This window comes from Solanum lycopersicum, chromosome 2 (genome assembly GCF_036512215.1).
Source record: "Solanum lycopersicum chromosome 2, SLM_r2.1".
NCBI classification, from domain to species: domain Eukaryota; kingdom Viridiplantae; phylum Streptophyta; class Magnoliopsida; order Solanales; family Solanaceae; genus Solanum; species Solanum lycopersicum.
The window spans coordinates 63,299,338-63,324,555 of NC_090801.1; the positions used below are offsets into that span (position 1 = coordinate 63,299,338).

The 25,218-nt window shown below is 27.1% G+C and overlaps 2 protein-coding genes across 2 annotated transcripts; both read right to left on the bottom strand.

The window, feature by feature from the left end:
• Nucleotides 1–8,905: 8,905 nt before the first annotated feature.
• Nucleotides 8,906–9,992, bottom strand: LOC101263278 (probable pectinesterase 30). The gene is made up of 2 exons (XM_026029119.2): nt 9,740–9,992; nt 8,906–9,573 (listed from the first exon to the last, which is right to left on the bottom strand). Exons 1-2 carry the CDS (start codon nt 9,990–9,992, stop codon nt 8,906–8,908), a joined length of 921 nt encoding a protein of 306 aa, XP_025884904.2.
• A 3,071-nt stretch (nt 9,993–13,063) lies between these two features.
• On the bottom strand, nt 13,064–15,620 carry LOC101258937 (probable pectinesterase 30). The gene is made up of 3 exons (XM_069294654.1): nt 15,186–15,620; nt 14,368–14,702; nt 13,064–14,273 (listed from the first exon to the last, which is right to left on the bottom strand). Exons 2-3 carry the CDS (start codon nt 14,690–14,692, stop codon nt 13,606–13,608), a joined length of 993 nt encoding a protein of 330 aa, XP_069150755.1. The 5' UTR covers nt 14,693–14,702; nt 15,186–15,620; the 3' UTR covers nt 13,064–13,605.
• Between the last annotated feature and the right edge of the window lie 9,598 nt (nt 15,621–25,218).

The window sequence follows — 25,218 nt, forward strand, 5'->3', positions numbered from 1 at the left end:
ATAATTTTAAAAGGGAGAAAAAAAAAACAACTACTACTGGTAGATTCTCTATATATGAATTATTGATACTGTAAATTGTTTAATAAGTTGGTGAATCTAAATTATTTATTAGTTGGCAAACCATATATTTTGGAAAAGTGGCAATCACGAAGTACCCAATTTATACAAACTTTAACAAATGAAGAAACGGTCAAGCGTAGTAATGAAAATTTGGAAGGGTTGTTCCATCTTTTGATTTAGATATTAGTTAGTTCCGAATTATGTATTGATCATACATAGCATTTATATTGAAATATTTTAAATTATGAATAATTTTATTTATCTCATTCCATACTAAACGATACCTAACGGATAGTATTAAGAGAAAATTGTGTCTACATTCATTAGGATAAAAAGTCAACCAATGTTGATACATTGGTAGAAGTGTTTTATTCTTAACCAAAGGTCTCGAATTTGAGCTTTGGATATGAAGAAAATTATATCGGAAGCGTCACGTTCGAATGACCCGCGTGAGAATAAAAAAAAACATAAACAAGCTTTAATAGAATTGTTAACAATGTGCGGGAAAAGGCATAGATTTATTCCGAAACTTGTATCAAAAAGTCAGTTACACAATTAAACTATTATGGCGACTTATTACACACCTCTGTTATTTAAAAGTAAATTTGTTTACCCCCTAAAGCTGACATGACAAAATAATAATAATTAAAAAGAAACATGTGCATCGTCAGAGCGTCAAATAATTACTGAAGTAAAAAAAAATCAAAAATCAAAATATTTCTTAAACACCCCATCCCTTCAGCTCTTCTTCTTCACACCTCACCCTCCTCATCTTTTTTCACACCCCAATTAAGCCTAAAATAAACCTATAACAAGAAACAACCAAGAAATAAATTACTCAAAAAGGAGTTAAATTTTGGGAGGTTTCAATCGGTGGGGCATTGATAGACGTTTTTGAGTATTGAGTGATCTATTGAAAATGGAAAGAAACTTATTTTTCTATTATCTCAATTTTTTATGAAATCTCCACGAAGAACATGGAAAAATAGCAATGCCCAAATCTAAAAAATCTGGAAAATATTTACAACTACAAGTCGTAACAAATAACAATCAAAGTTTAGTTTCCATGACCAAACAATAGAAGAAATTGAAGCAAACTTCTTGTGGGTACATTTTGGAATGGAAGAATTCTTTCACTCCAGAATTAACTCCAGATTGCCGACAATTTTCTTGGTGGTCATTGCTAAAAGTTTCTTCGTTACCATTTTGTAATGAAATAGATAGAATTATTAGAGAACTTTAATAATTAATTAGGAATTAATTAGTGTAAAATCTAATTAATTAAATAAAAGCTAAGTAATAAAGAAAAAAAAAGTAAAAAAATATTTCAAAACTACAATTTCTGACATGGCGCTGATGTGGCAGCGAGTGTAATACACCACATACTATGAGAATGGTTTTACACATAGCATGGTGACATTAAATTTACTATAAATTGTAAATATGTGTAATAGATTATCATAATAGTAAAAACGTGTAAGTAACTTTTCTAGATAAATTTTGAGGAAAATCTATGTCTTTTCCCAATAATGTGCATACATCTAACTAGGCTTAATGCGTGTATCATCCTCCATCACACATAAATAATTCTGTTCTAACTATATTTTTTTTCTCCATCTAGCTGTATGATGATTGACGAAAACTATTGGAGCCTCGAATTTTTCTTTTAGAAGAAGGAGAATATATTCGATGGAGATTGATGTGACATTTGGTTACACAAATTGCAATAATTGTACGTGATCTAGAGATGCCATTTCTCCCGATGAATTTCAATTACATATTGCTTAATATGGAAGGCATTGGAAAAAAAAAAGTTATATTGAATATCTATACTTTTATTTCAATTGATATGATAGGCTTTTCTTTTAATTCGTTCTAAAAAAGGAAAATGAAGGTAGTAATACATACACACCTGACATATCATATAATATTCCTTTGTCGATGCAAAAGCAACCAAAAAAGAAAAGGTGATAAGTTTGATAAATGCAGTTTCAGTTAAGTGAAAGGATATCACAATTTTTTAACTTTATTTTGCTGGCAGATATTAATAGGTACAAAAATGGTCCATTCTGAAAGAACAAATTAAACAAAAAAACAGATTCATATTAGGCTAAGCAACAAAGAAGGAAGGAGATTGAGAATGCGAGATGAAGTGTAAATTACATTTTCAAATAATCTCTAAACACAAAATCTTCTTTGGGTTTTGGGAAAAGTAAAAATAAAACATTTTTTTCTTCCTTGAAATTATAGTATGCTTATGAAAATTGTGTCAAAATATATGCTTATCGTACTTGGTTATGGAGAGTATTAGTACAATTTTGACATCATTCTGCTTCTGATATTTCCAAGAAGCATCACAAGCAATGGCATATTTGAAAGGATATCTTTTGAACACAGGGTAAATAAAAACAAATTAAATTCTGCCATGAAAAAGAAAAAAAAAGAACAGATTTATACTCGAAAAATTAACAACCCTTGGTTTCTGGTTTGTATTCCAATCAAAGTTCAGCTGTATTTTATTTTTTCATGATCACATTCTTACAACAAATAGTTGGACCACAAGCACAAGAATATATGTCCAACATTATTAATTGGGAAGAATCAATGAATATATAGACTGTTGTCTACTTATATTATTTTGGGTGATACTCAACTCACGAAAGATATCTTCGAGTCATTTTTATTTCACTCTCTATTTTTTATATTTGGAGGAAAAAAAAAGATTCTCTAATCATTCTCTATTTCACTCTCTATTCTTCGATAATTGCTATTCTGTCACGACCTAAAATCGGGCCGCGACTGGCACCCACACTTACCCTCCTATGTGAGCGAACCAACCAATCTAAACCTTAACATTTCAATGTAATATCAACAGAAAGTAATGCGGAAGACTTAACTCATTAATAAAATCAATAACTATTATTATCCCCAAAATCTGGAAGTCATCACCACAAGAACATCTACGATCAAATGACTAAACTAAGAGTATTCTAAAAGCTAAAAATACATAAGAACCTAGTCCATGCCGGAAGTTCAAGGCATCAAGACTTGAAGAATAAGATCCAGTCCAAGCTAGAAGCATTAGCTCACCCTGAATTTCCGATATAGTAAGACTGACTTGAATTACTGTTGAGTCGAAGACGACGGCACGTTTACTGCACTCCACAAATAAACAAGAAGAAAACATAAAAGTAGGGGTCAGTACAAAACACGGGTACTGAGTAGATATCATCGGCCAACTCAAAATAGAAAACAGTATATACCAAGTAATATCATAAAATCAACTATGATACTCAACATGTAGCAACAACAAGTGCTATATCATTAACAATTACCATCAAGTTCACGCATGAAGACTCAAGCCTCAATACCATACTCATTTGGGAATTATGTTCATTAGATTGAGTATATTAACATCTTTCAAGATTCATTATCTTTATTTCTCTTGTGTCGGTACGTGACACTCCGCTCCCTCATATTCGTTAATCCTCTTGTGTCGGTACGTGACACTCCGATCCCCTAAATCTACGTGTCGGTTCGTGACACCCGATTCCCTAATTCTACGTGTCGGTTCGTGACACCCGATCCCCTAAATCTACGTGTCGGTTCGTGACACCCGATCCCCTAATCTCATTCTATCAACTCATCAAGCCTTCTCCCTTACCAAGGCATCATCAATCTCATTACTTTAGTTCATCAAGCCTTCTCCCTTACCAAGGCATCATCATTAAAAAGAGATTAGGTTTTTATCAAGATTTGGGATTCAACAACTTTATCATGCTTAATATAATCACAATTATATAATCATGTTCATGCATGCATACAATTAAGCACATAGCAGGGTTTTACAATACTACCAATACATATCATTCTCTATTAAGAGTTTACTTATGAAAGCATGAAAACCATAACCTACCTCCACCGAAGATTAGTGATCAAGCAAGCAAATTTTCTCCAAAGCTTTGTGCTTTCCCCTTCTCGATCGACCCTCTCTCTATCGATTCCCTTCTCTCTCTTTCTGTTCTTTTCTTTTTCTTATTCAAACCCTCTTTCTTTTACCCTAATTAACATGTAATTAAGTTAAAAGATGACAATAATAACCCACAATTTATATAATTATAACAGGAATAGTCCAAAACGCTCCTTTAAAACTTAACCAGAAATCCGACTCCGACTGGGATTACGCAACCTGTGACGGCCCGTCGCGCCTGCGACGGTCCGTCATGCAGGTTCGTCAGAGACTCGATTTCCTCAAGGAGTCTGTGACGGCCCGTCGTACCTACGACGGTCCGTCTTGCACTTCCGTCACGACGTTCAGAGAATCGTTCCCTGTACCAAATTCTCAAGAGTTGAAGTATTTTGAAACGGTGGATCACGACGGTTCGTCGTGCCTGTGACGGTCCGTCCTGCAGGTCCGTCACAGAGTTCAGAGAGTCGATTTCAGCACCTAAATTTCAGAAATTTCTAAGTGTTTTGGGACGAGACACCCTCGACGGTCCGTCGCGCCCATGACGTTCCGTCGTGGGATCCGTCGTCTCAGCCTGTTTTTCCACTAATAAAATCTGCTGCTCAAAACGTCTAAACAGGTCGTTACATATTCACTTCTCTATTTTACTTTTTTTATTATTATAATATTATTTCTATTATATTACTAATTAAGCCATTATCATTTATAATTATTTTCTAATGTAATATAATATTTAAAAGTATATCATCAACAAGTTACTATTTCCGCTCAAATTAATATTTTTTTTATTTTATTTTTAAAAATAAATAGTCACTTTAGATATGCAATTAAAATTTATTTTAATATTATTTATATTATATAAGATTATAAATTAAGTCTCTAATATTTGTAATTATTTTCTAAGTAATATAACATCTAAACACATATATTGATAAGTATACTACTTCCATTCCGTATTAACAATTTTTCTAATTTGATTTTTTAATTGTTTTTTTGTCATTTAGATATGTAACTTCGATTATAATCATTTTTCGTTATAAAGTATGCACAAAATTTTTACATGATAATTTAGGCAATCTACTTTTATGTTATAGACTTATAGATTACAGTAATAAATTATTAAACTACATTTTTAAAAGAGTATGAAAATATTTGATGCAATAGTTCAAAACGAAATAGAGGAAGTAAATTAGTACACAAAATAATTGGATAAGAATAAATTGTTAAGTTAAATAATTTTTAGCTACACACAAAAAAATAAGGACAAAAAATGTTTATTTTGAACTCCATAATACATTAATAGAACATTCATGAGAGTTACGTAATAATTTTGAAATATTTATGTAAAACTTAAAATAAATTTTTCGATAATATGAAATTATGTTATTTAGAAATTTAGAATAAATATAATTTTTTTTAAAAAATTGTATTACGTAAAGATTGTAGAGTGATTATTTGCAAAAAGAGAAATGATTTATTTTATGAAATAAATATAATAATTACAAAGAAAGACAAAGATTTCTTTTTAAAGAATAAAATAGAGAATTAAATTAAAATTAATTGTCTGAAAAATAAAAAACTCTACATTTAAAGAATAAATAGGAGATATGGTTGGAGATGACATTATATTTGAGGTTGAGTGTTTTTTCATATCGGTATTAAAGTCACTTTTTTCTTGATTTACTCAATGTTTGGGACCTTGGTCCCTTTTTTTTTATTGGATTGGAAAATGATAGAGCTTCATGTGGAAGTTTATAATTGTAAAAAATAAAATAGTGAAAAATTAGAGAAGGAATGGTCTGATAGACTCTTATATTTGTATGAGTTTGTTTTCTTGACCAATCTACTTGATCATTTGTCAATTGAATCCTTAAACTCAGTGAAATTAAGCATAATAAACCCCTTTCGATTTGTGAAAACTTTAAACACTTGACAAAAATGACATATCATCATCCAATCACATTTTAGATGACACATCACTTATTAAGATTTCTTTTATTAAAAAATCTGATTTTTCTTTTTTTTTTCAGTTCATTCCTCCTTTATCCCTTCACCTCTCTCCATTTTTTTTAGTTTTACATTAGAGGTACAACTGCTACCTTCCATTTTCACTAGTATCATTACATTCCCAAATAAGTAACAATTATCACTCCATTTTTTTAAAAAAAATTCTTTCATTCACAACTTTAATCGTATTACTTTTACCAATTGAACCACCATAAAACTCTTTTCCTCGTTGATGTTAACAAATAGTCACTAAAGTATATCATTATACTCTAATATTTGTGTATAATTTTACATTACTCATTTCACCTAATTTCACAAAGACATTCAACAATAACTTTTGATCTTTCAAAATTTTTGAATTTTTATCACTTTATAGATTATAAATTATCCCAAAAATAAAAAAAAATACAGATCTACAACAACAATACAATTTCATTTCTATACCCAAAAAGGAAGAAAATGTAAGAAAAAAAAAGAGAGAGAGAAACAACAAAATTGGGAAGGACCGGAAAGTGGAGAAAGAAGAGAAATGGGGGTTTGAGAGTAGAAAGAAAAAAGAAATGGAGCTGAGTGGGGTGGAAAAAGAAAAAGAACTAAAAAAAGAAGTTAGTGTTATTATTTTTTATCTTTTTAATCTTTTTTTAAAAAAGAAAAAAATTATTTTAGCCTAAAATTTGATATTTCACTCTCCTTCTATGTGTGACATCACACATGTGTGCCAACCGAATAATAAAGTTGCCACATAAGTTTGGGAATGGTTAAAAAGGTTTAAAACAGAGTTTCATTGATTTTAAGGGTTCAGTAAACAAATAGTCAAGTAGAATGGTCTAGAATACAGACGCATACAGGTAGAATAGTTCATCAGACCATTTCGCCTAAATTAGATGATAAAAACTTATACTCCTATCGAAAATAAAATATTATTATATAAAAACTAATGTAAGAGAAAAATATTAAAATTGTTGAGAGAAAAATCTCCCTATAAACAGAAATCTTTGAACAAATACATTGCGGATGTTATTGTGTTGAGCTATGAGAATACAAATCTTTTTTTTAACTAAGAAACTTTTATTAATACAAATCTTTTTTTCCGAAGAAGAGTACAAACAAGGGGGGCTAGATCTTACATTAACAATTCTATTTACGAATCTTCAATTTATAAATTTCCAACTTTTCCTCTAAGGAAAGAATAAACTAAATATTGAATAAGATTATGTTTTCATTATTGAAGAAAACAAACTTTAAATAATGTAAAAAAATCACGGCAAAAGCTTAACTTTTTACCCTCTAAATTGTTTGATCTTGATTGTACAAGACAATCTTAGATTGTTTTAGAATGAGAAAGATTTTGATAATTGACAAATATAGAAACAGATGAAAGAAACAGTTGTTCGATGTATTCTTTACAGACCGAATTCAACTTGTATAAGGAGAACGTCAATCACATTAATTAGAAGTTATAAAGTTGTGAAATTATTATTTTTTTGACAAGAAACCAGTACAAAAAGTTTTCTTTCACAAAGGAGTTCATAGGCAAAATAGTTTTTCATAATCAAATAGAAAAACTAGAAAGCCGAAGCAAAGAAGGAAGTGAATGTGATTTTAAATCTGGAATGAAGTAGGAAGCATGAGCAGATAAGGAAATCAAGTTAAAGTTAAGAAAGAAAATTGAAGACAAGTTCGAGTTGAACTAGGAGTTCCACACAAAAGAAGAGTCTTACATGAAGTAGGATTTCTTGTTGAAATAGGTTTTGGATTCAATTTCAAATCTATAAATAGGGCGATAGTTTCGCTTGAGAAAAATTGTGCACTTACGTAGAGAAAAAATCAAAACACTATCAAGAGATTTGATATTAACTTGGGGAGTGTTGCGAATTAAGTGAGAAGTTGTAAGATTGTATTCAAGAGTCTTGTTTACAATTTGAGTTTTATGAGTAGGAGTTGTTCGACAAGTTGCAAAACTTGAAGAACATTAGAAGATATAAACCGGAGGGTTTTGTGTCTTTGGGTAGCTATAAATTATAGTATAATTTCTTAGCTAGGAATTAGAGTTTATAATTCCTTAGGTTACATAGTCTTGTAATCTGTTGTTAATGTTCAAAGTTTAATGAAGTGGAGTTAAATCCTACAGAGGTGTAGGTCGTGTTTTTTACCCTTATGAGTTGGGGGTTTTCCGCGATAAAAAATTGTGTCATTATATTATTTATTTTACAAAAAGTAATTGTTGTAATCTGCAAAGGAAAATATAGAATAAACCTATTCCTTAGGCAAATTTTGGGGGTCGGAATTCCAACAGATTGTCCTGTATTAGTTGGGGGAATAAGTTATGATCTCCTTAAATATTTTTAAATAATTCTCGATTCATGATCTAACTTTTGAAGTTAAGTTAGGTCCAATAACGTAAGATGGTTGCATTATTAACAAAAAAATTTAAAAAAAAATTCAACTCCTAATAAAACCATTATGAGAAAGTTATTGAAGCATTTGCTAATGTCATAACTTACCAAAGCTTGCAATCTGCATTAGGTAAAGATGCTAGATGAGTCCCCAGCCCAAAGCCTGATTATAACAACCATTTTTTTTTCACCTATCCGATCCTTAAGCTAAAAAGGGGAAGAAAAAGAAAAGAAAAAACTCAAAGCTTTACAAGGATATAGATAAACTCATAGTAAAAGCAACAACACTAGCATCAACATTTTGGTCTAATAATTCTTAAATTCATGAGAAATTGAATACCAGTAACATATCAGTGACAAGATATATGCTTTCTTGACCTATCATCAATAAACTTCAAAAAATTACAAATATATTCTTTGAAGAATCAAAAGCAAACATGTCATGAATTCATTCCTCGATCATCACCAACCAACATCAAAGATCAAGATCGTATGGTATTGTTTTCGGGATCCATTTATCACCTTGCAAAAAATTGCGAACAGTAAACTTATTCGCCTCTGTTTTGTCGATAACTTTAGACCACTCTACTCTCTTGCTAGTATCAGACCCTGGTCCCCTGTTATTATACTCCGCCAAATATGTCTGCGTCACTTGTGGGTTTTCACTCCACCCTCTTGGGTCAATAAAATCACTAATATAACTAGACATAATTACTGCCTTCCCTCCATTTTTCCAAGGCCAACCTAAAAAACTTTCAATTTCTGTCTTGTTAAATTGTCTTGTAGTTGATATGTTACAGTTCTGAAGAACTAACCCCGGATTCGAAGTAATGCTACCTTCCCCTGGAGCAAGTATTCTCACTCCTTGTCCATGTATTGGTGGCCTTGCTTTAAGACGACAATTTTGAAATACAGCACGTCCGCTGCCAGTGATAAAATCGATTGTACCAAATATCAAACACTCTCTGAAAAATGAAGTATCTGAGGAAAATATTGTATCCTGGTAACCCAAAAAACTACATTGATAAAATGAAGTAAAGCCTTTAAAAGGAGCAATTGTTAATGCAGCTGCTTGACCACCTTCTGGTCCAGCAGTATTTCTGATTGTCAACGAAATCCCAATAAAACCACTGCCGTATACTTCTGTTCATTTTCAAATTTTATAACATTATTAGACACTCAAAAGTTTATGAATTAAAAACACAATTGATGTTATTATTATTATGCATAGATTTACCTAATGTGGCGGTATAAGGCGTACGATATTGTTTACTGTTTTTATTTGCTGAAATTATTGTGACGCCCATACCATCGCCAACAAGGGCTATATTTGGTTTCTCATTCGGAATAGTGACATTTTCATTGTAAGTTCCTTTTTTGACATGTATAAAGTATGTTTTTGTACTCATTTTCGGTGCTGCAATTACTGCTTCGGTAATTGTTTTGTAATCGCCAGAACCATCTTGTGCAACTGTTGAATCGAACGCCGTACAATTCCCCGCACCCCACCATAGCATCATAATAATTGTCAAAATTACTCTCTCTTTACCTTCCATCGACATTTTTCTTTTCCTACATTAACAAAAAAACATATATATTTAAGATCCAAAAACTAGATAATTGAATGCTAATTTAGGATGTGTTTGGCTCATTGAAAAAAAAGTAATTTTCTAGAGATAAAACACTATCAGAAACATTTTCTAGTGAAAATGATTTTTAAAAAAAACATTTTTCATTAATACCGAAAACATTGTTAGTGTAGAATTGTTATAATCCATCCTAAGGTTCTTGGATTATATAAATTCATCTGAACTCATAGCTTTCGATATAAATTATACTAATATATGTAAAAAAATCTCAAAAAATATAAGATAAAGAAGAAAATCTCAATAGTTGAATCTATTTAATTTAAATTATAGATCTGCCTCAATAATTTTTCAGCGTCCCCCCCAAAAAAATAATTGTAACACACATTAAAATAGATAACTGATTTAGTAGAGAAAAATTTGCAATAATGGCTAAATTACTATTATATCTGAACTAATACTATAGGATTTGTTCTGAAATAATTAGCATTAGCTTACCACGAAATTAACAAACTTTGATGGATGCTTATGTTGGTGTCTTTTCAAAAGACAAAAATAATTAATTGATGATTAATCAAATAATACATTGTGAATTTACAGATATAAATGTGATGATAAAAAATTGATGAATCATTTGTAGGTGAATATGAAATTCCATAGGCCTTCATCTTCATTATATAGGGGCACAAGTGATAAAAGTCAAATTAATTCATTAAATATGCAATTATTATTTTTGATTTTTAGATGTATATTACATGTTACTATAAAGTTAAACTTGTGAAAGATTTATTAAATTTTGACTGATAATGTCAAAGAGGATATATTTAACAGTAATTATTTAAGTAGGTCAATTTAAAAATAATAGTAATATCTTTCAGTTTAAGTAGCAACTTACAATTATGCATATTATACATCTTTGACAATGAATTTGGAGATCTTCTCCAAGCTTTTGGAATAAAATCATATATTTAAAACCACATAGAAACTATTATAAGTCTTAATATTAACAACTAAAATTATTTTAAAAAATATTAAAAAATTACAATAAAAACAAAGTTATTTTAAACCATAAATTTCGAAAACTCACATAGATAAGTATAAATTTAATCAAAATTCGGAATTGTAGAAGACCAGGGTGAGCTTATAGATTTCCTAACGTTTACATACTCCATAATAACTATATATAGTATTGTTACCTACACTTTCCAAATGTTATAAATAGAAATTTTTCAAAATGTCAATATTTTAACATTTAAGATGGCTTATTAGCAACACTTTCAATATTTAGTAAAAATGTCAAAATTTTAGTTTGTTATGTATCTTAATTATATTTTTATTATTTGTTTTTATTTAAAGAATAGAATTATTTAACAACAAAAGGGAGAAAATCAAGGGAGAGAATATTTCAACAAAAAAGTAAAGATTACTTAATTTTCTCATCAGTTACATTTTCAAATAAAATTCAAACTTTGTCTCTTTTTTTTCTCTCCATAATCTTAATATTTTTTTTCATTAGTCATTCCAAGAGGTATGTCAAATGAATTTATTGTTATTTAAGAAATATATTTGTATTCATATATTTTTTTCATGTTTATTTATTTTTCTAAAATCTTGTATTTTGTATTTATTTCAATATGTATTTTATTCGTATTTCTATTTATTTCAGTTTTTATTTAGAATATTGTATAATAATATATAAAATACAAAAAAGTAATATGATGTAAAAGTGAGATAATAGTTTTTAGAGAAGGAACATATCACTTAAGATTCTCATTATTAACAATTTCAAAAAAAACTCCTTTTTCATTCTATTAGATCAACTTTCCTTTGTTATGTTTTTGTTTTAATTATGTACCAATATTTTTTACATTTTATGTGCTCACATTACCATTCAAATTAAAATTATTTTTTTTTCTTTCAAACTACAAATTGTATTCCATTGATCAAATTGTATAACTTGATTACCATATATATATATATATATATATATATATATATATATATATACGTATCTCAATATGTATGAATATGATTTATGAAAGGGTACAAGACTTTTGGGGGGATATAGCATAATTGGTGGAAAATAATAAATTTGTTGAGGAAGGATATAGTATTCTAAAAAAATAAATACAAATTGACTATGAAAGAAATAAAAATACAATATTCAGGAAAACATATAACATACATAGTAAAATAATATAATGAATATATAATATTCTAAAAATAATACAAATTAACTGTTGAAAAACAGGATACACATATGTTTGAGAAATACAAATTCATATGAGATAGCATACATAGTGAAAATGATATAATCAGAATACAATATTCTAAAAAAATATAAATTGACTGTTAAAAAAAAGGATACATCTATGCTTAAGAAATACAAATTCGTATAAGATACGTATTTGAATGACTACAAATAAAAAAGAAATATAATATTCTTAATAAAAATACAAATGATGAGTAAAAGAAAAACAATTGACAAATAAAAATTAATATGAATATTATTCTGATATGAATACAATTTCGCAATCTTTTTTCTTTGACTCTCTCTTTCTTCTTCGTCTGCTATGTTTCTTTTTTCCAATTCTTTTCACCAAATTCAAATCTGAATCTATATTTATTTCTGAATTAATAACCCCGTAAGCAAAATTCGAAATTATTAAATATGAATATATAAAAAAAAATCAAACACTATATTATGTATGAATGCTTATGTGGCTTACTACAAATTACAATCTACTAAATCTCAAATATGAAAATAAAATCATAAAAATAGTGTTTCAAATACTAAAATTCTGAAATGCATAAATATTTGGTGAGTATGTTAACAAACTCATATAAAAATAAAAAAATGACGAAAAAATTGTAATACATACAATCCAAAATTCAACACAATTTTTATTTCGAAAACAAAATCTTATGAAATCTCGCAAAAATAAAAGATGATTACGAAAATACCTTTATGTATTGAGAGATTTCTTGAATTGATCGATAGATCTGAACAAATTGATATGAACTTGAATAATTAGTTCTTCTTCAACAATGATAGACCATAATGGTGAAAATGGTAAAGACCAAAATTCATGATCTAACTTTTGAAGTTAAGTTAGGTCTAATAACGTAAGATGGTTGCATTATTAACAAAAAAAATAATTATCAACTCATAATAAAACCATTATGAGAAAGTTATTTAAGCATTTGTTAATCTCATAACTTACCAAAGCTTGCAATCTGCATTAGGTAAAGATGCTAGATGAGTCCCCAGCCCAAAGCCTGATTATAACAACCATTTTTTTTCACCTATCCGATCCTTAAGCTAAAAAGGGGAAGAAAAGAAAAGAAAAAACTCAAAGCTTTACAAGGATATAGATAAACTCATAGTAAAAGCAACAACACTAGCATCAACATTTTGGTCTAATAATTCTTAAATTCATGAGAAATTGAATACCAGTAACATATCAGTGACAAGATATATGCTTTCTTGACCTATCATCAATAAACTTCAAAAAATTACAAATATATTCTTTGAAGAATCAAAAGCAAACATGTCATGAATTCATTCCTCGATCATCACCAACCAACATCAAAGATCAAGATCGTATGGTATTGTTTTCGGGATCCATTTATCACCTTGCAAAAAATTGCGAACAGTAAACTTATTCGCCTCTGTTTTGTCGATAACTTTAGACCACTCTACTCTCTTACTAGTATCAGACCCTGGTCCCCTGTTATTATACTCCGCCATATATGTCTGCGTCACTTGTGGATTTTCACTCCACCCTCTTGGGTCAATAAAATCACTAATATAACTAGACATAATTACTGCCTTCCCTCCATTAATCCAAGGCCAACCTAAAAAACTTTCAATTTCCGTCTTGTTAAATTGTCTTGTAGTTGATATGTTACAGTTCTGAAGAATTAACCCCGGATTCGAAGTAATGCTATCTTCCCCTGGAGCAAGTATTCTAACTCCTTGTCCATGTATTGGTGGCCTTGCTTTAAGACGACAATTTTGAAATATAGCACGTCCGCTACCAGTGATAAAATCGATTGTACCAAATATCAAACACTCTCTGAAAAATGAAGTATCCGAGGAAAAAATTGTATCCTGGTAACCCAAAAAACTACATTGATAAAATGAAGTAAAGCCTCTAAAAGGAGCAATTGTTAATGCAGCTGCTTGACCACCTTCTGGTCCAGCAGTATTTCTGATTGTCAACGAAATCCCAATAAAACCACTGCCGTATACTTCTGTTCATTTTCAAATTTTATAACATTATTAGACACTCAAAAGTTTATGAATTAAAAACACAATTGATGTTATTATTATTATGCATAGATTTACCTAATGTGGCGGTATGAGGCGTTCGATATTGTTTACTGTTTTTATTTGCTGAAATTATTGTGACGCCCATACCATCACCAACAAGGGCTATATTTGGTTTCTCATTCGGAATAGTGACATTTTCATTGTAAGTTCCTTTTTTGACATGTATAAAGTATGTTTTTGTACTCATTTTCGGTGCTGCAATTACTGCTTCGGTAATTGTTTTGTAATCGCCAGAACCATCTTGTGCAACTGTTGAATCGAACGCCGTACAGTTCCCCGCACCCCACCATAGCATCATAATAATTGTCAAAATTACTCTCTCTTTACCTTCCATCGACATTTTTTTTTTCCTACATTAACAAAAAAACATATATATTTTAGATCCAAAAACTAGATAATTGAATGCGTTTGGTTCATTGAAAAAAAAAGTAATTTTCTAGAGATAAAACCCTATCAGAAACGTTTTGTACTGAAAATGATTTTTGAAAAAATATTTTTCATTAATACCGAAAACATTGTTAGTGTAGAATTGCTATAATCCATCCTAAAGTTCTTGGATTATATAAATTCATCTGAAATCATAGCTTTCGATATAAATTATACTTATATATGTAAAAAAATCTCAAAAAATATAAGATAAAGAAGAAAATCTCAATAGTTGAATCTATTTAATTTAAATTATAGATCTGCATCTATAATTCTTCAGCATCTTGGAACACACATTAAAATAGATAAGTGATTTAGTAGAGAAAAAATCGCAATAATGGCTAAATTACTAATATATCTGAACTAATACTATAGGATTTGTTCTGAAATAATTAGCATTAGCTTACCACGAAATTAACAAACTTTGATGGATGCTTATGTTGGTGTCTATTCAAAAGACAAAAATAATTAATTGATGATTAATCAAATAATACATTGTGAATTTACAGATATAAATGTGATGATAAAAAATTTATGAATCATTTGTAGGTGAATATGAAATTGCATAGGCCTTCATCTTCATTATATAGGGGCACAAGTGATAAAAGTCAAATTAATTCATTAAATATGCAATTATTATTTTTGATTTTTAGATGTAACGGTTACTATAAAGTCAAACTTGCGAAGGATTTATTAAATTTTGACTGATAATGTCAAAGAGGATATATTTAACAGTAATTATTTAAGTAGGCCAATTTAAAAAATAATAGTAATATCTTCCAGTTTAAGTAGCAACTTACAATTATGCATATTATACATCTTTGACAATGAATTTGGAGATCTTCTTTAAGTTTTTGGAATAAAATCATATATTTAAAAATCACATAGAAACTATTATAAGTCTTAATATTAACAACTAAAATTATTTTTAAAAAAATTAAAAATTACAATAAAAACAAAGTTATTTTAAACAATAAAATTCGAAAACTCACATAGATAAGTATAGATTTAACCAAAAGTCGGAATTGTAGAAGACCAGGGTGAGCTTATAGATTTCCTAACGTTTACATACTCCATAATAACTATATATAGTATTGTTACCTACACTTTTCAAATGTTATAAATAGAAATTTTTCAAAATGTCAATATTTTAACATTTAAGAGACCTTATTAGCAACACTTTTAATATTTAGTAAAATGTTAAAATTTTAATTTGTTATGCATCTTAATTATATTTTTATTATTTATTTTTATTTAAAGAATAGAATTATTTAATAACAAAAAGAAGAAAATCAAGGGAGAGAATATTTCAAAAAAAGATAAAAATTACTTTATTTTCTCATCAGTTCCATTTTTAAATAAAACTCAAACTTTATTTTTTTTTCTCTCTCCATAATCTTAATCTTTTTTTTATTAGTCATTCCAATAGGTATGTCAAATGAATTTATAGTTATTTAAGAAACATATTTGTATTCATATATTTTTTTTATGTGTATTTATTTGTTTCTTCTAAAATTTTCTATTTCGTATTTATTTCAATATGTATTTATTTCGTATTTCTAATTATTTTAATTTTTATTTAGAATATTGTATAATAATATATAAAATACAAAAAAGTAGTATGATGTAAAAGTGAGATAATAGTTTTTAGAGAAGGAACATATCACTTAAAATTCTCATCATTAACAATTTTAAAAAAAAAACTCTTTTTTCATTCTATTAGATCAACTTTCCTTTGTTATGTTTTTATTTTAATTGTATACCAATATTTTTTACATTTTATGTGCTCACTTTACCATTCAACTTAAAATTAATTTTTGTTCTTTCAAAACTACAAATTGTATTCCGGTGATCAAAATTGTATTACTTGATTACCATATATATATATACACGTATCTCAATATGTATGAATATGATTTATGAAAGGTTACAAGATTTTTGGAGGAAAATAGCATACTTGGTGGAAAATAATAAATTTGTTGAGGAAGGATATAATATTCTAAAAGAATAAATACAAATTGACTATGAAAGAAATAAAAATACAAGATTCTCGAAAACATATAGCATACATAGTAAAATAATATAATCAATATATAATATTCTAAAAAAAAATTAACTGTTGAAAAGCATGATACATATATGTTTAAGAAATACAAATTCATATGAGATAGCATACATAGTGAAAATGATATAATCAGAATACAATATTCTAAAAAAATATAAATTGATCGTTAAAAAATAGGAGACATCTATGCTTAAGAAATACAAATTCATATAAGATAAGTATTTGAATGACTACAAATGAAAAAGAAATACAATATTCTTAATAAAAATACAAATGATGAGTAAAAGAAAAATAATTGACAAATAAAAATCAATATGAATATTATTCTGATATGAATACAATTTCGCAACCTTTTTCTTTGACTCTCTCTTTCTTCTTCGTCTGCTATGTTTCTTTTTTCCAATTCTTTTCACTAAATTCAAATCTGAATTTGTATTTATTTCTGATTTAATAACCCTATAAGCAAAATTCGAAATTATTAAATATGAATATATGAAAAAAAATCAAACAATATATTATGTATGAATGCTTATGTGGCTTACTACAAATTACAATCTACTAAATCTCAAATATGAAAATTAAATCATAAAAATAGTGTTTCAAATACTAAAATTCTGAAATGCATAAATATTTGGTGAAGTATGTTAACAACTCATATAAAAATAAAAAAAATGACGAAAAAATTGTAATACATACAATCCAAAATTCAACACAATTTTTATTTCGAAAACAAAATCTTATGAAATCTCACAAAAATAAAAGATGATTACGAAAATACCTTTATGTATTGAGAGATTTCTTGAATTGATCGATAGATCTGAACGAATTGATATTAACTTGAATAATTGATTCTTCTTCAACAATGAGAGACAATAATAGTCAAAATGGTAAAGAGAAAAAAAATTAAAAATCTTAAAGATAGAAATAAATTTAATGGTATTAAAGTCTAGAAGAAGTCGAAATGGATAGTGAATATATTTAATGTTGGACTTTTTTGAGAAAAAAAAAAGGAAAGACAAAATAATAGTATTTACAAATTATTTTTAAAATATTGATAATTTAACATTTTGACTAAATATTTTAAAGAGTAAATATTTTTACTAATTAAGTTAGAAATTATGACTACTTTACTAATTTTTCCTAAATCTTATCATTAGAGAAAAATATATATAATATTGTTACCTATATATTTCAAATATTGTATATTTTATCATTAATTAAGAATTTCCTACAGTATATTGAGGAAAATATATATTGTATTGTTACCTATACTTTTCAAATATTATGTATCTTATAATATTAATTGAGAGTTTCTTTATATATATTCAGGAAAATATATCTATATACATGTATTTTTTTGCTACAATATAGTAAAATAGAGAGAAGTGAGTGAAATTTGCTATGTATCCAGATACATAGGAGAGTGACGAGTGAAATGGAAGAGAAACGAATAGAATTTATTATGTATCCTAGATACTTGTGAATCCCCTTGTATTCGGTGTATCTAGAACACTTTTCTCCTATTTTTGTTTAGGATATAATTAACAATAAAAAGTATGTTTCATCTAAAAGGTTAAACTTTTACATGAGATGATTACACACTTCAACATGTATCAGAGCTTCTTGGATTGAATCTCACCGTCACCCATATTAAAAAAAATCAAGTGCTTGGCCAATGAAAATATAAGGAAAAATTACGGAAACACACGTCTTATGTTTCTCTTATTTTCAATACCCTTTTCTATTTCTAAAAATCTCTAAACTTCCTTATTTCTTTAATGTATCTGAGCCAATATTTAATGTATCCAATTTATTTTATAATGTATCTGAACTAGTTTTTAATGTATCTAAGCTACATATTATGTATCCAATTTATGTTATAATGTATCCGATATTCTTTAATGCATCCGAACTACATATTAATATATTCGATTTGTGTTACTTTTTAAGGAATTAATGTAGTTACAAACAAAAGAGGATAAATTGTAATTTCATATTAAAACTATGTGAAAATTTATCCAAAATATAATCAGACCTACACTTGAGAAGGTGTGTCAAGAATATAATTAACTACTAAAAGTATATTAAATTCGTGATATTACAACTATAATGAAGCTAAATAATTAGCTCATAAACTAGTAAATTTTTTTATGTTTTCCATTATTTGATGTTAATTTGGGTCATACAACTGGGTTACTTTACCAAGTAAATATATATAGAATTAATGAATACGGGCCTCACAATTGGGCTTAGTGAATCCCCAAAAGGTAAATGTTTGGGCTTTCTATGACTGTTGGGCTGACAATTTTCGAAATGTATATCCGGTGTATAACTCATGTATACGTATGTAATATTGTATAATCAATGTATATTTTTTATGATTTCTAACAAGCTATAGTCTATAGCCAGTGTCAATATAACAAAAATTACTTTTAGCGGTATTAAATATTGACATTAGTAAGAGTGCTAAAGTCTTTACCGATATTAGTCAAGTGTCAATAGAAATAATGTCACTAGAGGCTTTAAGAACGTATGCAAAGAGTGCTAATACTTGACGCTATAATCATTTTTTATTTAGTGTATACTTTCTATGGTTTTACACAAGCTATAGTCTATAGCCAGTGTAGACTTTTTATAGCTTTATTGTATACTTATCAATTAGCCTATAGTTGGAAAAAGACGCTACTAACAACATTAGAATAATGTAGAAAATTCAAAGAGAAAAATTGAGAGAGAAGCATAATTATACTCATTTTGTTTTATTAATAAAATTATATTTCTTCATCTTTTATTTGTGAATAATTTATTTTTCATAAGTTAAAAGTTTTTTTTTCAAACAATAATATATATTGAGTATGATATATAATATTATTTTATGAAAATGAACATGATACACTACTATCCTCAGTAATGCTTCATCACTTTCCATTGTCCACTTTTAATTTTTGTATGATGCTTTTCGAAAGTCATTTTAATTAATTTTAAAGAATATTTGATTATATTAATTTAATATTTTAAATAAAAAAATAAAATATTCAAAAATCATTTAGAAAGTATTATAAATTATAATTTATTGTATATCAATACAATGAAAACATACATTACGAAGTGTTAGTCAATTTTTATTTTATAATTTTGACTAAAAAAAGAATCATGACAATTAAGTATTTTAGGAGGATGGAGAATTTGTAGGGATTAAATTGATTTTCTCTTATTTAGTCGTATTTTATTATAAACAAAAATATGACCGATCATATTACATTCCTCATCATTTATAGAAAACTTTCAATTTCAAAAGGGTTTTCGTGGATTATTTAATTTAATTAATAACCCTTTGTTTTTTCTAATTGTCAAAATTTAACTAGAAATATTTATTAAGAAAATATTAATTGATGTAGTGAGATTATCATTTTATCATTATTTACTAATAGGGTCGCAAATAAACTGAAGGTATAAAAGAAAAAAATAAATTGTCATTTATTGTTTTGTCAAAAAATGACTAGTAAAAACAGCTATAAATTAAGAAATATTTGACAAGCGAAGAGGAGTGAATGAAGTTATTGTAGATTATGACTTACTTTACTCATTCATCCGTCTTTATGAAAGTTCCCCTTCTATTTATTATTTTCTTTTTAAACATAGTATACAATTTTATTTTATTTTTTAAAAAGGAAAATTATAAATATAAAATATTCAGGAATATATAGTGATTGTAATAAACTAGAAAAAAGAAAAAGATTACAATAGTGCAAAATAGAGTTGTCAATATGAACTTGTTTATTTTATTTGAAATAATCCATACATACGAGCCTAATGGGGCTTTAACACATAATATTGAGGAGTTTTTGCCGCCCCTTAACCACTAGACTAGACTTTTTATTTCTATTAATAAGTATCAATACTTATATATATATATATATATATATATATATATATATATATATATATATATATATATATATATATATATATATATATATATATATATATATAAATTAAATTTGACTTGTACCTACAATGCAATATCCGACACGAAGGGTATCACTTGACACCCCTTAATCTAAAGTGGGTCCGCCCTGACTTTGCAATTTGACGGGACAGGTCGGGCTACCCCGTATTTTGTGTAAATTAAAAAATGACCGGTCTGACGCACAAGTACATGGGCTATGGTCTTTTTGCTGGGCTAGTCCTCTTTTTATAATTTTTAAAATTAAATTATAATTTTAAAATGTTATAATAAATATCGACAAGACAATACTACATGAGGTTAGAGTTACTATTTGTTAATCAAATATACAAATAAAATTATTTATATAGTATTTATTAAGTTTAATTTCAAGTGAAAATATAACTAGTTAAATAGAACTATTAATTTAATTATTTTCCAATGATAATAAAATACAAAAACTGGCAATATTCTATAGGTTATGGCCTATGTAGCGATTTTTTAGAAATTTTAGGAATTTTTTTATTTTATGTAGTACATATTTTATAAATATAATTTGTATTTAAACTGTAAATATTTTAAACTTTAAACAAATTTTTACTGTAGACTTTTTTTTAATGTTCTATTTTTTTTAATTTTTTGATTAATTTTTATTTAGCCCATGAGCCGATCCTATCTTGTTTTCTCAAACCTACAAATTGCATTCAGGCCTAGCTAAAAAGTAATTTTTTTTAATGAGCTTCACAAATCATATCTCACACCTATCAAATCACAGACTAAACCAGGCTGACCTAACAGATATATTCCATATTGATCGCTCTAATTCAAATTAAACTAGAAAAAAACAATTATTTTATTCTTTTGTTTTAATTTTTTTAAACAGAATTTCAAGCTTCCAGAAAATTTGCAGTGCTATCTTGCAAGTTGCATGGATCTAGAAAAAAGAGAATAAAAGAATTATAATGGCTCCAGCTAATTAATTCCTTTAATTATGGAGATTTTTATGTGTCGAGGGGCTGCATCTTTCTAACTAATTAAATATTTTATTTTGATATTTAATGGCGTAGCGGACGTAAAATTATTATAAAGGGGTATTAATAGTTATAGTAGAAAAATTATGAGTATTATATGATTAAAATTTATGATTTTAAGGAATTTTTATTCAGAGTTATTCATATTTATATATGTATTTATTAAATTAAAAATTTAATATGTGAATACAATATAATTTTTCTATAAAAGGGTGTGACTTGAGACCTTTTTTGGTAAAGGTGGGTACGGCACTGTGTAACAGGGGGCCTGCAATTGGCATCACAACTTAACGCTTATTATGATAGATATTTTATTATTTGCTCGTCAAATTAACAAATTATGATTAAATAATTGAATATTTTGAGAATACATACTAATTGATATATCTGAACATATGGAATTCTTCTTTTGAAATATTAATATAAATTATCGAGTGTGATCATGATTTTTTATCATATTAATTATTATTATTATGCAAGATTAAATGTATCCAAAAAAATATTTCAGTACTTGTATTTTTGCTTTAAGAATTTTGTCAATTTTGTGTGACAATTTAACGATAAGATGGTGGCCCCACTGAATATTTCTGGTGCAAGAAATAGAAAGGTCAGATACTCAAATTATTATTAATGGCCGGTAGAGAATCAAGACAGCCCATGTTACCTTGTATCGGTTGAATAATAATGTAATCAACTTGTAGGTATAGTGTCATATACTTTTTTGTTAATTATGATATATCGTCTTAAAAAATAATATTAAGTAGTAAATGAAGTAATGTTATTGTATTTAAAGATTTTTAAGTTTTTAGTGATATATATATATAAAAAAATGTTTGTTATAAATATTGTAATTATTATTATTATTATTAAATACAATTAAAAAAATAATTATACTATTATTGTTATATAATTACAAAATTATTTATTTGTTGTAGTGCAGTAATAAGCAAATTTAGTAACTACCACTTTACGTCTAGCAAGCAACAACTTTTGTTTATATTTATATAAGAAAAATATAATAGTGTAAATCATAGGAAGACTTCGTAATTACCAAGTTACATTTACCAAGCAACAACTTTCGGTCATATTTATTAGTAATATTGAAAAGTTCATAAGCAATAAATAAAATAAATTACGAGAAAAATTACTGTTATAGAGTTTAAAATATGAAAAAGTCTCTAAAATTATCTCAAAAACTAATTAAATGTAAAGTAATTGTGTATATGGATAATATTAAATTAAAATAAATTAAAAGGGATTAAGAGACCTTGTAATGGTATAGAATGACAAACTAATAACATAAAATAAATATAGTAGCTATCCTTTGGTTTATTTGTGTTTCATAGCAAATTATTTGTCAGTCTCTCTCTACCTCATATTCTCGCTCGCTACTCTCCCTCTCTGGCTCGCTTATTTCCGTTGCTCGTCTCTCTCGCTTTATACAATAGAATTATATAAATAGTGTTTTTAATTGCATAAAGCGAGAGAAAATTGTATAAACACATGCAAATACATGTATCTTCGTCTTATACACTTATAATTATACAACACAAATATTTCGTTGCCCAAGTCTCTTTTGCCTTTCTAGTTTTATTCAAATTTAAATTGTATTTACTTTTTCTCTTTCTCGTTTTATATAATTCAATTCAATTGTATATTCCTTGCACAAGTCTTTTTTTGTCTTTCTCGCTTTCTCGTTTTATACAAATTAAAATTGTATATAATTTCTCTCTTTCTCGTTTTATACAATTCAATTCTCCCTTTACAATTAAAATTGTATATAATTTCTCTCTTTCTCTTTTTTTACAATTCACTTCAATTGTATATGTATAGCGAATTATATATATATATATATATATATAAGTTGTTATGGAGCCCTATTAGTATTATACTATTTTATTCTTTTCGATATCCATTAAAAAAAAAATCACGATTTCTCAGGATCATAATTTTTTTTTAAAAAAAATTACTTTTTTTTTTTGTAATTCATGATAAATCAAAATTACATAAATAATTTAAAATGGAGATTAAACCTGGAACTGCCACAGATCTACCTACAATTTTTTCTTATATTAAATGAAGAATTAGTCACAGCTAGATTCTCTAGCAAGTCTGGTATGTCCCTTATAATTCTCAGTTTGGTTTAAGAGGTGAAGTTTGATGAACCGATTAGGAAAATGTATTATAAACTTTATATATAACCAGTAACGAAGCAATTATTTGATGCAAATGATTGAACATTACTTAGCAGCTGTCCGGATAATTTTATTGTCTTTGTGAATGATCTGTCCTAATTTATATAGGTTAAATTTCAATAATAAACAAGTCACACACAAAGCAAATCTAATTAATCGGAATTCACAAGGGAAGTACCTTTGTCTTTTCACATCGGCCAAACATTAATAAGATCATGCAAAGGGCCAAACATATAGGCTACCCTACCAAATTTTATCTTACCCAATTCATGTGTTGTTCGATTCATACAAAATATTTAAAAGAGGTTTTTTATAAAAATAAAAATTATTCTCTTATAGTTAAATATCAAAATAAGAATTTTATATGAAGAATTGATAAAAAATAATTGTCAAACGATTAAATAAAAATATCCCACATAAATAAATTGTAGCTGATAAAACCAAAATTATGTCACCATTTTCTATGTCCATCTCAAGTGTGAGTTTAAAGTCAGAGACTTTGCCCCCATTCCCATTTTTAGTTTTTTTTTTCTTTTCAAGATCTTGGAGCTTTAACTCATCTAAATTATCGTATTAGGTTTGTTTAGTTTTCTTTTTCATTCTCACGATTCACAATCAAATACGCTAATCACTTGCTGACTAAATCAAGATAGAATAAATTCAATTCTTTTCATTTTATCCAACTATTATTAGTATTTGAAAGTTTTAACTTTAAACAAATTTTGAAGATTTAAGAATTTCTTTTTTCAAGAGGCTAACGAATATAAATAAAGAACAAAATAGTTAAATTGATCAATTTATTAATAATTTTTAATTATCGTGTAAAATATAATATATCCATCTAATATGAGGCAAGATGGTATTCAATACACCACATTTTTATGATAGTTCATTAGTCCCTGCTTTTTAGTTACTAGTTTTATATTAATTAATCACTTTACTAAAAAATACATGTCCCAACTTATTTATTCACTTTTTAAATCAAATAAAATTAATCAAAAAAAATTCAATAGCTTCTATACTAAACAATTTTGTAAAAATATTCCGTTAACTTTTACTTGTTACTATCGACCTGGCACGTCCAATAAAAAACTGACTATTGAAATTGATATTGATATTCTACCAAATTATTCCTATTAAATAATGTTTATTATTTTTAACTCTTAAAAATGTCTGTTGAGAATTAATATTTAATGTTTAGGA